At 37.3% G+C, this 13905-nt stretch overlaps 1 protein-coding gene across 1 annotated transcript in view; it reads right to left on the reverse strand.

Moving 5' to 3' along the window:
• The window catches only part of clstn2a (calsyntenin 2a), a 232778-nt gene that overhangs the window by 45451 nt on the left and 173422 nt on the right, over positions 1–13905 (reverse strand). The window contains exons 6-7 of the mRNA XM_081375476.1: positions 7941–8126; positions 4762–5019 (exon numbers count right to left, since the gene is read on the reverse strand). Coding sequence (XP_081231602.1) covers positions 4762–5019; positions 7941–8126 — 444 coding nt within the window. The remainder of the gene's footprint in view (positions 1–4761; positions 5020–7940; positions 8127–13905) is intronic.

Below are 13905 nucleotides of genomic sequence, written 5' to 3' on the forward strand. Positions count from 1 at the left end.
CTAAAACTGCATAGTCATGTTCAAAAAAACTCCAGCCTGGACTGTTACATTAGATTAGACCTCAGATGAGGAGAAAAGTCTTGACATAGAGAGAAATGAAAAGTAATTCTGCAGAAACTGTAAAGGGAATAGACAAGGGATGAACTGACTAATGAATGAATAGTACGAAATCATACTCAAATAAATTGCTATACACAGATCTGGCACACATCCGATCTTCGTCCAAACGTTTATGTTCATTTATGACTCTTCAACTCACTTTAGACTGTGCTCATGAGGATACTCAACAAAAACAGTGATTTTGACAATTCTGAGTAGGGTTGATTTTTTTTTCATTAAAAAGCGTTGAGACTCAAAAGAGAACTCAAATTGTTACTGGCACGCTGTCTGAGAAGTGGCTTTCTATGTATGTGTTCACAGAGAGCTGCTTCACAGAGAGTGTGCCAGTACATATTTGAGTTCTCTTTTGCATCTTTATCATGCTTGAATGGTTTAAAAGCACTTAAATTTAAGACTGGGTGATCATAGGATAGCCCTGCATGCGGACCATCCTTGGTTGGCTGCGCTCTCTTGCTTTTCTCACGAACGAATGCTGAGATAATTGCATTAAACATATTAATAGCAGAAATGATCACATCATTTTTAAAATAAAATGAATATCAGAATGATTTCTGAAGGATCATGTGATACTGAAGACTGCAGTTATGTCTGCTGAAAATTCATAATACATTACCTTTCCCATCCATTTAACACTTGAAATTGAACCTTATAACACTAATAAATGAATAACACCGTTAATGATAATCTTTAGCCAATTTCAAAATAAATATACATTTTTCATATTGTATAGTACATTATAATATTGTGACGCCTAAATCCACTTGTAGCAGCCTAAATTCACTAGTCGCATTTTAAATTATTTTAGTTTTATTTATTTTTAAAAAATTAGATTGAATATTAGAAAATTCTATTCAGCTAATTATCAGTCATCGGCAATAACATGAAAATAATGATCAGCTTAAAGGGATAGTTCACCCAAAAATGAAAATTCTGTCATCATTTACTCACCCTCAAATTGTTCCAAACCTGTATGAATTTCTATATTCTGCCAAACACAAGAATATGGAAGAAAAAAAAAAATGCTATGGAAGTCAATGGGGCCCAGCAACTGTTTGGTTAACCATATTCTTCAAAATATCTTCTTTTGTGTTCAGCAAAAGAAAGACATTTCTCACAGGGTTAGAACAACTTAAGGGTGAGTAAATTATAACAGAATTTAAATGTTTGGGTGAACTATCCCTTTTATGCTATAAGCCAGAATTCAATCCATCATGATTAAAGAGGTGACAACTATTAGCTACCTGCAAAAAACTGTGTTTTGACCACCTTAAACTAGTATAACCTGTTTTTTCCAGCTTGATCCAAACCAAATGTCAACCTGTTATAAAGTTAATCCTAACAGGAAGGGCATGAGAGAGCTGCCATTCAATCTGAGACAATTGTTAGATTTCTCTTCTCCCACTGATATTGACATGTTCCACTGTCCATCACATGTCTCCGCTCAAAGCATGTCTGGACTGCTTTCATGCTCTTTCTCAGAAACCTCTCAATGATCAAGGTGGCTGCCACGTCTCCTCCACATGGCGCCCCTCTCTACTCACCTCAACACTGCCCGCTGTCTTTCGTGTGACTGCTTTTAGTGCGTGTTAAATTGATTAAGTCTCACACCCACTCAACATGACGCCTGGGATCAATGAACTCGAAAGAGTCCTGCCAAGCAGCCGGCCCCAATCAGGGCCACTCGGTCTCGGAGAACTGGCCACTGACAGTCGCACTGCATTTCTTCCTGGCTAGAGTTTCCCTTTAACCTCCAGAGAATTGTGTTCTGAACCACTCTTTAATCCAGATCTAATCCATAGTCTTAATCTCTCTCCCTAATACTACTGGGCATCGTATGGTACTGATCAAACTTTTCTCGGGTTAGTCTGACACATTTTGTACCACTGATCTCTTCAGTTCTATCAAACTGATCATCTTGTCTAGGCCACCAGACCTGGAAACTGTAGACGTAATCTAAAATATTTTAGCACTATACACTCTCAGAAAAAAAGGTACAAAAGCTGTCACTGTGGCAGTACCTTTGTACCTAAAGAGTGCATATTAGTCCCTCAAAGGTACATAATGGTACCAAAAGTGTACATATTAGTTCCAAAAGTGTACATATTAGTACCTAAATGGTACATACTAGTACCCTTTTGAAGGGTACTGTCCCAGTGACAGCTTTTGTACCTTTTTTTCTGAGAGTGTAGGGGGCCTACACACAGGAAGTTATTGCATGCTAATGCCACTGTTTATTAGCAAGGCTTATTTTAACGTCTGATTCACTAAAGCAATTATGCATTTTGTACGTGTTTTGCAACCGTTTAGTGAATTCACACCTCAGTATATTCCATATAATTGTGAAAGGCCTCCTCTGATTGGTTTATTGTTTTAAAGCTGATATACGCCAGGTTTCCATTCACATATACTTTTGGGATAAAGAAGCAGAATGGAAACTCAGAGCACAATTGCTAAATAAATGCCAAGATGCACATCAAAACGTAACATGACTGTCTCAAATCATAATAAACGGAAAAAATATCACTGGACCAATTTCATCGCATTGAATCTCAAACGCTGCTCTGGTCATTCTGAAATTCTGGAGTCAAAGCATGGGATGAGAAGTACATACAAATATATGAAGAGTTCAGATGCAAAAGCCTCTAAGTGCCATCTGAAATTTTCTTCTAGAATGATCATTTTTATCAAGCTCATATATTTAAGTTCAGTAATTTCACTTAAATGGCAATGAAAATTACCTATTAATTGCCATTTAAGTGAAATTACTGAACTTAAATATACGAGCTTGATAAAAATGATCATTCTAGAAGAAAATTTCAGATGGCATTTAGAAGCTTTTGCATCTGAACTCTTCATATACAGTATGTAAAAATGCTACATATATACTAACATTCAAGGGTTTGGGGTCAGCAATATTTTAACAAAAAATATTAACACTTTTATTCTCCGAGGATGCATTAAATTGATAAAAACTGACAGTAAATACATTGACATTGGTAACAATAAAATCTTTAGAAATTTCTATTCATCAAAGAATAATGGGGGAAAAATAAAAAAACATTTCTACCAAAACATTACGCAAAACTACAAATTTCAACATTTATAATAATAAGAAATGTTTAATGAGCACCAAATCAATATATCACAATGATTTCTGATGGATCATGTGAGTCAACACTGGATCAACACTGAAGACTGGAGTAACGATGCTGAAAATGTGCCATCACTTGAATACATTTTAAAATATATCCAAAAAAACAGTTGTTTTAAATGGTAATAATATTTCACAATATTACTATAATTTTACTTAATTTTTGATCAAATAAATGTAGCTTTGTCAAGCATAAGAATCTTCATTCAAAAACATTGTTAAAGCTACACTGTGTGATATTTTCCCCGATCTAGCCAGTAGCACCTCAATGCAGTACAAAAGATCCGCGGGGAGGAGTCGGATCTCATATAAGGGGTGGAGATTGGTAGGTTTAGGGGTGGGTCTAGGGATCAGGGGGTGGAGTTGGGTAGGTTTAGGTATGTAAGGTGGGAGGAGTTGGATCTGGATCTGGATCCGACTCCTCCCCCCAGATCTTTTGTACTGCATTGAGGACCATCTCGATCTATCAGTGAATTTGTATATGACTATCCAGTGAATATTAGTTTCTGTTCCTTTCAATTTCGAGGGCATTTTAACTCCTACGGTGGCCGTATTATTCCAAGATTAACATGGCTTCAGGTTCGACTTCGTCCAATTGCGCCTTTAAAACTATCACCTGTGATCCGTCGCAGCACAGATTTATGTTACAAGGTAAACAATACTTTTTCACCATTGACGCGAGGAAAAGTAACGCAAGTTATAGAGGTCATTCTGGCGTTATGCACAACCATGCTATGGTTAGACAAGCAACTATAAAACTTTGAATTTACACAAATAGACTGAATTACCTGTCGAGAAGAAAGCAGGCAACTTCGGCGACCGTTTTAAAATCTTTGCTCCTCATGAGCTCTTTCCATCTGGGAAAAGTTACTCCAGTATTATTGACTTTGGTCTTGCTGATTTGCCTGTCGCGTTGACGTTTTAATTCTCTCTTTCGCTTCCTTGGCGACTCTGCTACATGTCCTCGAAAATAGGCGTGATCCTGCATCAGCAATCTTTCAAATCTGCCGGCAGTCGCGAGTAATCTCCCCCTCGCATTCGTCTCTGTGTCACTGAGTGTAAAGCGCGAAAGGCAAAGCTTGAATTTACAGGTATGTCCCTCTTTGGCTAATGAAGTTTCAAGATGGAGGGGCAACATGGCGACCGGCATTCGAACCCCTCACCCGTATGTACTTTCAAAGGCAGATTATAAACTTACGAGAATACTTTATTACTTGAAAGAAGTAAATATACATTAATGAGCACATATATTTTTGAAAGAACTAAGTGTTTTTTGCTAAGAATCAACTAAAAAAATTACACAGTGTAGCTTTAAAAAAAAAATCTTACTGAACCTAAACTTTTGAACTGTAATAATAATAATAATAGATTTTTTTTAATATTTATACAGAGAGAGAAAGCACAGAGAAAATGCAAGTACCCTACATGTATACCCTTCTCAATCGAAGACCCTGCCCCTCATAAGTGTCACAACACAACAAAAAGCTCACCAGTTTTATCTGAATTACAGAGCAATGTCTCCTTCTCGGCTCTCAGTCCAGGACTTGGCCCGTGCTTCATCCATGTTGCTATGGTAAACTGATCTGTCAAGTTCTGTGGCACAACCCACTCTGGGATATTGGCCGCCTGTCGCCCATCAAACCTAAAGATGAGGTCGCTGTCTCGGCCGCTGTCAGTCAGCAAAGAGGACGTCCAATTTGTGGATGCGCTGGGGGCCGGGAGAAGGTCTGTGCTGCCCGAGGCTGCTCCTGTGGAGATAAAAGCACAAAGGTTAGTTCAGGTTACTTCGAGAGGCAGCGATGAAAAATTACAAGCTGTCTGTCACAAAGAGTTAAAATCATTTTAGTTGCCCTGGCATTCAAATATACTGTGCATACAGCACACTTCAAATCAAATTAGAGATGAAAAGCAAATAACATTTGGTTCCGAGACGCACATTCAACCCTGACTGAAATGTCATTTCTGAAAGCGATCGTCTCATAAAAGTCATTGCTCGTGGCCTAGCAACACTCTGACACGTTAAGCTAAGGGTGCTAATGCGGGTTAAAAGAGTTTGAGTTTGGCTTCATCATCACTTGGGAAGCATATGCCATAAATATGTGCCAATAATGAGAGAATTTACACTTTTGAGTGAACTCTCCCTTTAAAAACATGCAGTATAAGAAACTTCTGAGATATAACTAATTGTGGGCACACTCGCTTTGAGGACAAGTCTAGTACAGATGCCCTAAATATGCAAGAGCAGTGCCACCTATCAATCTTTGATTAGCCTCCTGTCTTCCTCCCTCCTGCCCACGCTTACTCATGCCTCTCTCTGCGTGTTTTATTTGGGAGTACAGGAGGATATTGAATCTTTTTTCCTCACTCAGGGGTGACAGGACGGCCAGCACAGAGGGACAGAATGAGCGATGAGCCTCGCCGATGTCAGAGCAGCGTGTTCTCATTCCACAGCTCCACATCACTCACTTCGCCACAGGCCCAAAGAGAGACAGAAACGAGAGAGAATATGGCAGCGCCGCTGCTTTTAAGCTATGCAGTATTTATTTCAGCCAATCGATATTGGACGATAAATTCACCGCCAGTCTCCGAGTGAGCATCTGAGCTCTTCTGAGAGGATCCATTTCCAGAAATACCGTAAAGGTACAAGTCAATGAGATTTCATTACGCAAGCAATGTCTAGCACTACGTGAGTCTCAGTGGCGGCTCATGTTATCAAATGTCCAGTCAAGAATAAACAGAAAATGTCTGTGTTTCAAGGTTGCACCAATGATTTCACATTGGGACTTTGTAATTCCCATAATGCATACATTTATCTAAATGATTTGGATCCGCTTTAAAAAATATACAGGTATATATATTATATTGGGTTGGCAGCTTTGTTGTCTATTTCAGAAACACTTTATAAGTATTCCTATTTTCAAACAATAAACACTTATTTCCGTTAACTGTACAGAGTGCTTGTGCAAAAGCAACTGCCACCAACAGGGGAAATGATAATTACTGAGAGAGAGCCAAGACAGTAAAAAGATCAACACACTTAATGCTTCACAAATCAGTGCCAGAACGCTTTTGACTTCATGATATATCAGCCTCAAAGAGTCTTTCATCAGATTAAAATGACTGATTTACTGAGGAACGTGAATATTGTTTTATGACCCATTTACAAGTGTGTTGGACATGCAATATAGGGAATAAAATCTTGAGATATGGTTAGGTGAATTGTATGGATAAACAGGGATAAAATTATCTCCATACTAATAATATGATAATTATTTTCGTTTTATAACTAATAAATGACCAACATTAAAATTCTACACTGTTCTGTCTAAATAAATGAACTCTTTCCCCGCCGTTGACATAATTTTCTGTAATTTATGAGACGACGCTTCCCTGTCATCGACGGAATTGGGCTTTCTGTGTTTTCACTGTTACATGTATACGGTAAGGGGGAGCTATTAGGCATATTCTGAAAGAGTACAGAATCTCCAGATCAAAAGACATGTGAAGAAAAAGCAGAAACAAGTGAATCATCAACGCGAAAAAACGTGATCGTCAACATTAAACAGCATATAAAATCAAAACTGCCTAATGTTTCCGAATGAAATATCGACCCACGGCGAGCTATATAGGACTGTGAACCTTTGGGGGTTTTGATGGACTCGATCTACTCCATCTATGTTTTGATCGTCGTACTGAATCTAATCCAGACTTAGTCTTGGACAAAAACATGATTTTCTCAGCTTGTTGCACAAAATGTTGCTTTTTTTATGAAACAGAATAAGACGGTTTTCTGTCTGATATATTTCTTGATATATTGCATGTTCAGATATGTGTGTTCAGATGTGTGTGGATATGTGTATCATAATTGTAATGTGTATATATGTGTATTTTATATATACATATACATATACAGTATATGTGTGTATACAGTGTATACTTTGTTTAGTACTTATTTGTAATGTATATGTATAGATATCTATATATCTATGTATATTGTGTTAGTATACAGTATATATGTATATATATATATATATATATATATATATATATATATATATATATATATATATATATATATATATATATATATGTTTTTTTCTTTTTTTTGTTGCTCAACACAAACTTCAATCAATCAATCATATTCAAACAACAAAATATTCTGGGAGCCATTAAACTTTTGTGAAAATGATCAAAGAAGCTTTTTTTCAAAAACGCTGGCGGGGAAAGAGTTAACAATAAAACATTAAAAACTAAAATCAAATCAATTGTTTTGATAGCTAAAAATGTTTGGACATTAAAAATTGCAATCTACAGTAGGCATATGACCATATTCATGCTGTGATTTGCTAAAATTAAATTTAACAGTGTTATTAAATTATTAATGCTTTCAAAGATTAATTTAGTTGATGGCAATGGTAATTAAAAATGTAAAAATAAGGGAAATGTGCATGCACAATTAAATATTCATTATCCACTGTTACATGTCCAATATGAAACAAATTATACAACCTATAATACTGTGCATCCCTATTTCCTAGTGAATTGTTTTGAGCATTCCTGTAGCAAATGTTAAAGTTTGTGAATTGTATTAAACTCATTAAGCTCATCAACCCAAGTCAAGACAGTTCTGGACTGAATGGAATATGATTTGTGCAGAAGTTGACCGTACCACAGAGCTTCTGAAGAGACTTCTCAGAATAGGTCTCTCTGTCACAGCCCTTTCCAATATGGCTGGTCTGTAGCTCCACCATGGCTCTCACTGAAGATAAAGGGCCCTCACAGGTCTCCAGGTGCATCTTGGGAAACAGCTGCCTGCTGCCTGTTCCAGGTTCATAATCCACACGCTTGTTCCAACCTGCGAGGAAAACACATGTTAGACAAAATCTGTGTAACTATAAATATAAATACTATATACAAGTGCTAATAGGTGGTTTTCTACAGGTACTATAGACCTCCTTGATTCAAACAGCCCACAATTAGGCTAATAAACCATATTACATAGTTTATTTATGCATTTTTAAACTACATTATTTGGTTAATTATTTATTGCTTAGTAATAATAACAATTAGTAGTAGTAGTAGTACAAAAAACAACACAAATAATTTAAAATACTCAATATTGAACTTCTTGTTTTCTGTTCCCACATTTATTATTAATTACACAATGTAATTAACATCACATCAATTGACATAATTTTTCAACACCATTTAAGTTAAAACCACTGAGAGACACAATCTATTTTGCTTTCATATCAGTTCTACTGTCGCTACAGCATCTGTGGTCGTCGCATATCAGATTTGTACATCTGAGCTGAATCCTTTTTTATCTTTCAGTACAAACATGGAGAGGTAAAACCAATTGTGATGAAAGCGATGGTTAAAAGCAAACAGTAAGGTCAAAGGAAATAAGGAATCTATGATGAATTATTTTCTTTTTGACATGTTTTCCTCCTGGTCAAGGCTAACACGTCACTATGTGCTTTAATATGTGTTCATGCATGTTACATTACTCTTGAGCTTTTTATAAAACATGAAGCTCAAGAGTAAGAATAGCCAGATAAAAGATAAAACATCTCACTCTTCTTAGCTGGCCTTTATGGACTCTCTCTCTGTATAATTCAGAGAACCAAGTGCTTTGTATTCACCGCAGCTGAGAGATATTCCCTCAGCCCGTTTCCCTAACTGAATATCTTATTACATTATTCATTGGCATTACTGTGGATAAAATGGAGCGACAGTACAGTACCACAGGTCTCAGTCTCTACCTCCTTTTGAGAAAAAGAGGTCTTAAAAAAGTTCCTCATGAATATCTGAGGCAGCCGTTCCGCCCCAGATAAGCGGAGCAGAAAGGCTTTATAGCTCAACCAAACAAACTTTTATGAAAAGTTTCGTGATAACACCTAAAGACAATCTAAAACACTGGGTCTGCTTTTAATCCAACATCTCAAGGGAAGCATGTGCAACAGGACTACGGAACACAGCGCTTTCTGAAGCACGGAATCAAAACAACGTTGTGTGTGTGCTGCGTAATGACTCATCTACTCCCTGGAGAGTGAATAATTCCCTTGATTATCCAAACACACCAAAGCCAGAGGCCAGGCTCATTCTGTTCAATAGAAAGACCATTTCAGGACCTCAGGGTGAGGATTAACATTAACTGCGGCATTAAACATCCATTGCTTATTCACAAATGCCACAGACACCAAAAAGTCGTGGCAGAACAGCGGAGGGACTAATATTACCAATGGAATTGCTGGATTAAAAAAAAAGAAAAAAGACTGGGATTCCCAGCGAAGCATGGAAAAATAATAGGGTTGCTGGGGGATGACATGGTGCAGAAAAGGGAAACATGAGAGGTGAAACTCACCTCATTTCTATCACAGTGTTTTCACCATTAAACTGCCTTGAGATGTTCACGGATGACTGTAATGCTAATTATGTGACTGAAAGTGGTGCATTTGTAAATTTATGGGGTTCTTTTAATTTTATGTAGTGGAGTGTCACAGGAAACTATTAGAGAGCGGAAAAGTGGAAAAAGATCAGGATATGATGCCGGTCAGATTCAAACCCTTCTCACTGATAAAAATGATTTTGTGGTCAAGTAAATGCTACAGAAAAAAACAATGTAATTTACATGAAAAAGTTAGTTCAGGCAAGAATAAAAAAAAAAAACGAAGTAAATTCGTTACAGATTTTCTGATGCTGGTGTTCCCATCATGCACTGGGCCATGAATAATTAATGAGGTTGATTTTTCACAGTTTTCCAGCTGTATTTACACTATTTCATCATTGCTTTTGTTGTTAGGATCAGCAACTTGCCATTTTGTGACATTTGGAGTTTATTTTCCAAAAATGATCCATCAAATGTTACCGTCATTGTGTATTGTACCAGTATCTAGAACAACTACTGTAACTCTTTATATCTAGAATAACTATTGTATTAATTACCTAGAATTTTCTAAGTAAAGCATCTACTTTACAAGTGTGGTTTGATTCAATGTTATACTGGTTGAGTGAAATGTATTGCAAAGGAAACTTCAACTAAATAGATATTACTCAACATTTTACTAGCAAAGTTAAAATGGTAGTTTCACTGACAGTGACATTTGTTAGTTTTAAAAAGTGCAGTTCTGCATTTGAACCAAAGCTCTGTTTTTGACCATTTCAGAATGTGTTAAATGATTAATTAAACAATTTTAATTAAAACATGCTGTTGATGTTACAGGTTGACATTTTTGTTTTGCTATTTTCCACATTTTCATCAGTAAATTAAATTGCCCTTCAAAAGCTTGGAAACGTTCTAGGCAAAGTGAGGCTTTGGACATTATCAGCATAAATCATCATCATTTTGTGATGACTTTGTACTGATAAGGAACAAAAAAGCTATAATATATATGAAGACCTCCGATGCAAAAGCCTCTAAAAGCCACCTCTGTCAAAAATGAGATAATAATATTGAGTGAATGCTCTCCGCACATACGCTCATCAAATACACATAATACACACACACATATATATACACATGTGATATATATATATATATATATATATATATATATATATATATATATATATATACAGTGAGGAAAATAAGTAGGCTATTTGAACACCCTGCTATTTTGCAAGTTCTCCCACTTAGAAATCATGGAGGGGTCTGAAATTGTCATTGTAGGTGCATGTCCACTGTGAGAGACATAATCTAAAAAAAAAAAAATCCAGAAATCACAATGTATGATTTTTTAACTATTTATTTGTATGATACAGCTGCAAATAAGTATTTGAACACCTGAGAAAATCAATGTTAATATTTGGTACAGTAGCCTTTGTTTGCAATTACAGAGGTCAAACGTTTCCTGTAGTTTTTCACCAGGTTTGCACACACTGCAGGAGGGATTTTGGCCCACTCCTCCACACAGATCTTCTCTAGATCAGTCAGGTTTCTGGGCTGTCACTGAGAAACACGGAGTTTGAGCTCCCTCCAAAGATTCTCTATTGGGTTTAGGTCTGGAGACTGGCTAGGCCACGCCAGAACCTTGATATGCTTCTTACAGAGCCACTCCTTGGTTATCCTGGCTGTGTGCTTCGGGTCATTGTCATGTTGGAAGACCCAGCCTCGACCCATCTTCAATGCTCTAACTGAGGGAAGGAGGTTGTTCCCCAAAATCTCGCAATACATGGCCCCGGTCATCCTCTCCTTAATACAGTGCAGTCGCCCTGTCCCATGTGCAGAAAAACACCCCCAAAGCATGATGCTACCACCCCCATGCTTCACAGTAGGAATGGTGTTCTTGGGATGGTACTCATCATTCTTCTTCCTCCAAACACGTTTAGTGGAATTATGACCAAAAAGTTCTATTTTGGTCTCATCTGACCACATGACTTTCTCCCTTGACTCCTCTGGATCATCCAAATGGTCATTGGCAAACTTAAGACGGGCCTTGACATGTGCTGGTTTAAGCAGGGGAACCTTCCGTGCCATACATGATTTTAATCCATGACGTCTTAGTGTATTACCAACAGTAACCTTGGAAACGGTGGTCTCAGCTCTTTGCAGGTCATTGACCAGCTCCTCCCGTGTAGTTCTGGGCTGATTTCTCACCTTTCTTAGGATCATTGAGACCCCACGAGGTGAGATCTTGCATGGAGCCCCAGTCCGAGGGAGATTGACTTCTTCCATTTTCTAATGATTGCTCCAACAGTGGACCTTTTTTCACCAAGCTGCTTGGCAATTTCCCCGTAGCCCTTTCCAGCCTTGTGGAGGTGTACAATTTTGTCTCTAGTGTCTTTGGACAGCTCTTTGGTCTTGGCCATGTTAGTAGTTGGATTCTTACTGATTGTATGGGGTGGACAGGTGTCTTTATGCAGCTAACGACCTCAAACAGGTGCATCTAATATAGGATAATAAATGGAGTGGAGGTGGACATTTTAAAGGAAGACTAACAGGTCTTTGGGGGTCAGAATTCTAGCTGATAGACAGGTGTTCAAATACTTATTTGCAGCTGTATCATACAAATAAATAGTTAAAAAATCAAATATTGTGATTTCTGGATTTTTTTTTTTAGATTATGTCTCTCACAGTGGACATGCACCTACGATGACAATTTCAGACCCCTCCATGATTTCCAAGTGGGAGAACTTGCAAAATAGCAGGGTGTTCAAATACTTATTTTCCTCACTGTATATATACACACACACACATAGATATATTTATTTCTGATTAAATATTAATGACTATATAAATGTAACAGGTTTCCTTGGTTGTTAATTTACGCTCCTACAAATTAATTAACAACCAAGGAAACTAAGGATGACTAGGAACTGAGGAAAAATGACTAAACCTGTTATATTTATATAGTCATTAATATTTAATTACAAATAAATTAATTATTTCTGATTAAATGCAAGTTTATTTAATGCATTTATGCCAAGAAATTATAAGGATTTATGCTGATAATGGCAAAAATATAAAATTTTATAAACTTTTGGAAGGGAATTGCATGCCATTTTAATCATACTAAAATCAATGAATATGACATGACAAAATATTGACAAAATTTAAAAGTGAACAAGAAGGTTATTCAAAATAACACAACACAAAGTAGAAAATGAAAGGAAATAAAATACTTATCACAATCTATCATTTTTCTTTCTTTGTTAGTCAACAACTGTTTATTGAGTTTTCTTTTTTAAAGTCAAGAAAAACAAAAATACAAAGCAAAAAGCAACTATAAAAATCTAGAACCCACCCCATCCCACCCCTGGTAGACTTTACAATCTACTTGTAGATCATCTTTCATCTTAGCAACTTGCACTTCCTCCGTCACTTAAACGGCACAGCCTATCATATTATGGTAACAAATTTAAGCATTACTTTGGCAATTTAGGCATTATAGCTCAACACTACCAAAACTAAAGGGATGGTGGTCGACTTCCGGACAGCGAGGCCCCACCTGCAGCCTGTGTTCATCGAAGGCATATGTGTGGAGGTGGTCCAGACCTACAAATATCTAGTATCTATTTTACTCTCACTCAGTCAGTATTCACCTTATATTCCTAGTGGATAAAATGCCGATAAAATGTCGAAATGTCCATGTCGATCCATAACATTTTTCCCTCAGAAAACGTCATGTACACTGCTTGTACAAGTGTAGACCTGATTGGCAGTGTGAGTTTTCTATGGCTTCGGCACTAAATGAGAGATCTGTCACTCTCAGTGGATGGCTCAGCAAGATGGACGGAGATATGGAGAGATCAGTGTTGACAGACGGGATCTGACCAGAGACAAAGAGTGGCTTCCCAATTACACGCTTATGCAAGCAGGAAGCGTTACAACTAGAAATCCTCGCCCTTCACCTCTGCGGTGCCTGTCATGGTCGTCACTGAGTCCTCACTTCCACCTCACTTATTATGAATCAAACGGAGAACACAAGCCATGCAATCTCTCAGCAAATGACTGCTTATTCTCTGGGCGTAGGAGCCTGTCAGCGACTGTCAACACATCTTAAGGCCCTATCATGTTTTAGATGATGCCTTCACCTGAGAAACAATACTGACCCTGGGACAAACGAGGAGTGCTTGAGGAGAGAGAAAAAGATAAAAATGCTTTACCATGCCAATCAAACTACTTTAATCTG

The sequence above is a fragment of the Scardinius erythrophthalmus genome, assembly GCF_964197995.2.
Source record: "Scardinius erythrophthalmus genome assembly, chromosome: 9".
In the NCBI taxonomy this organism is placed as follows: Eukaryota; Metazoa; Chordata; class Actinopteri; order Cypriniformes; family Leuciscidae; genus Scardinius; species Scardinius erythrophthalmus.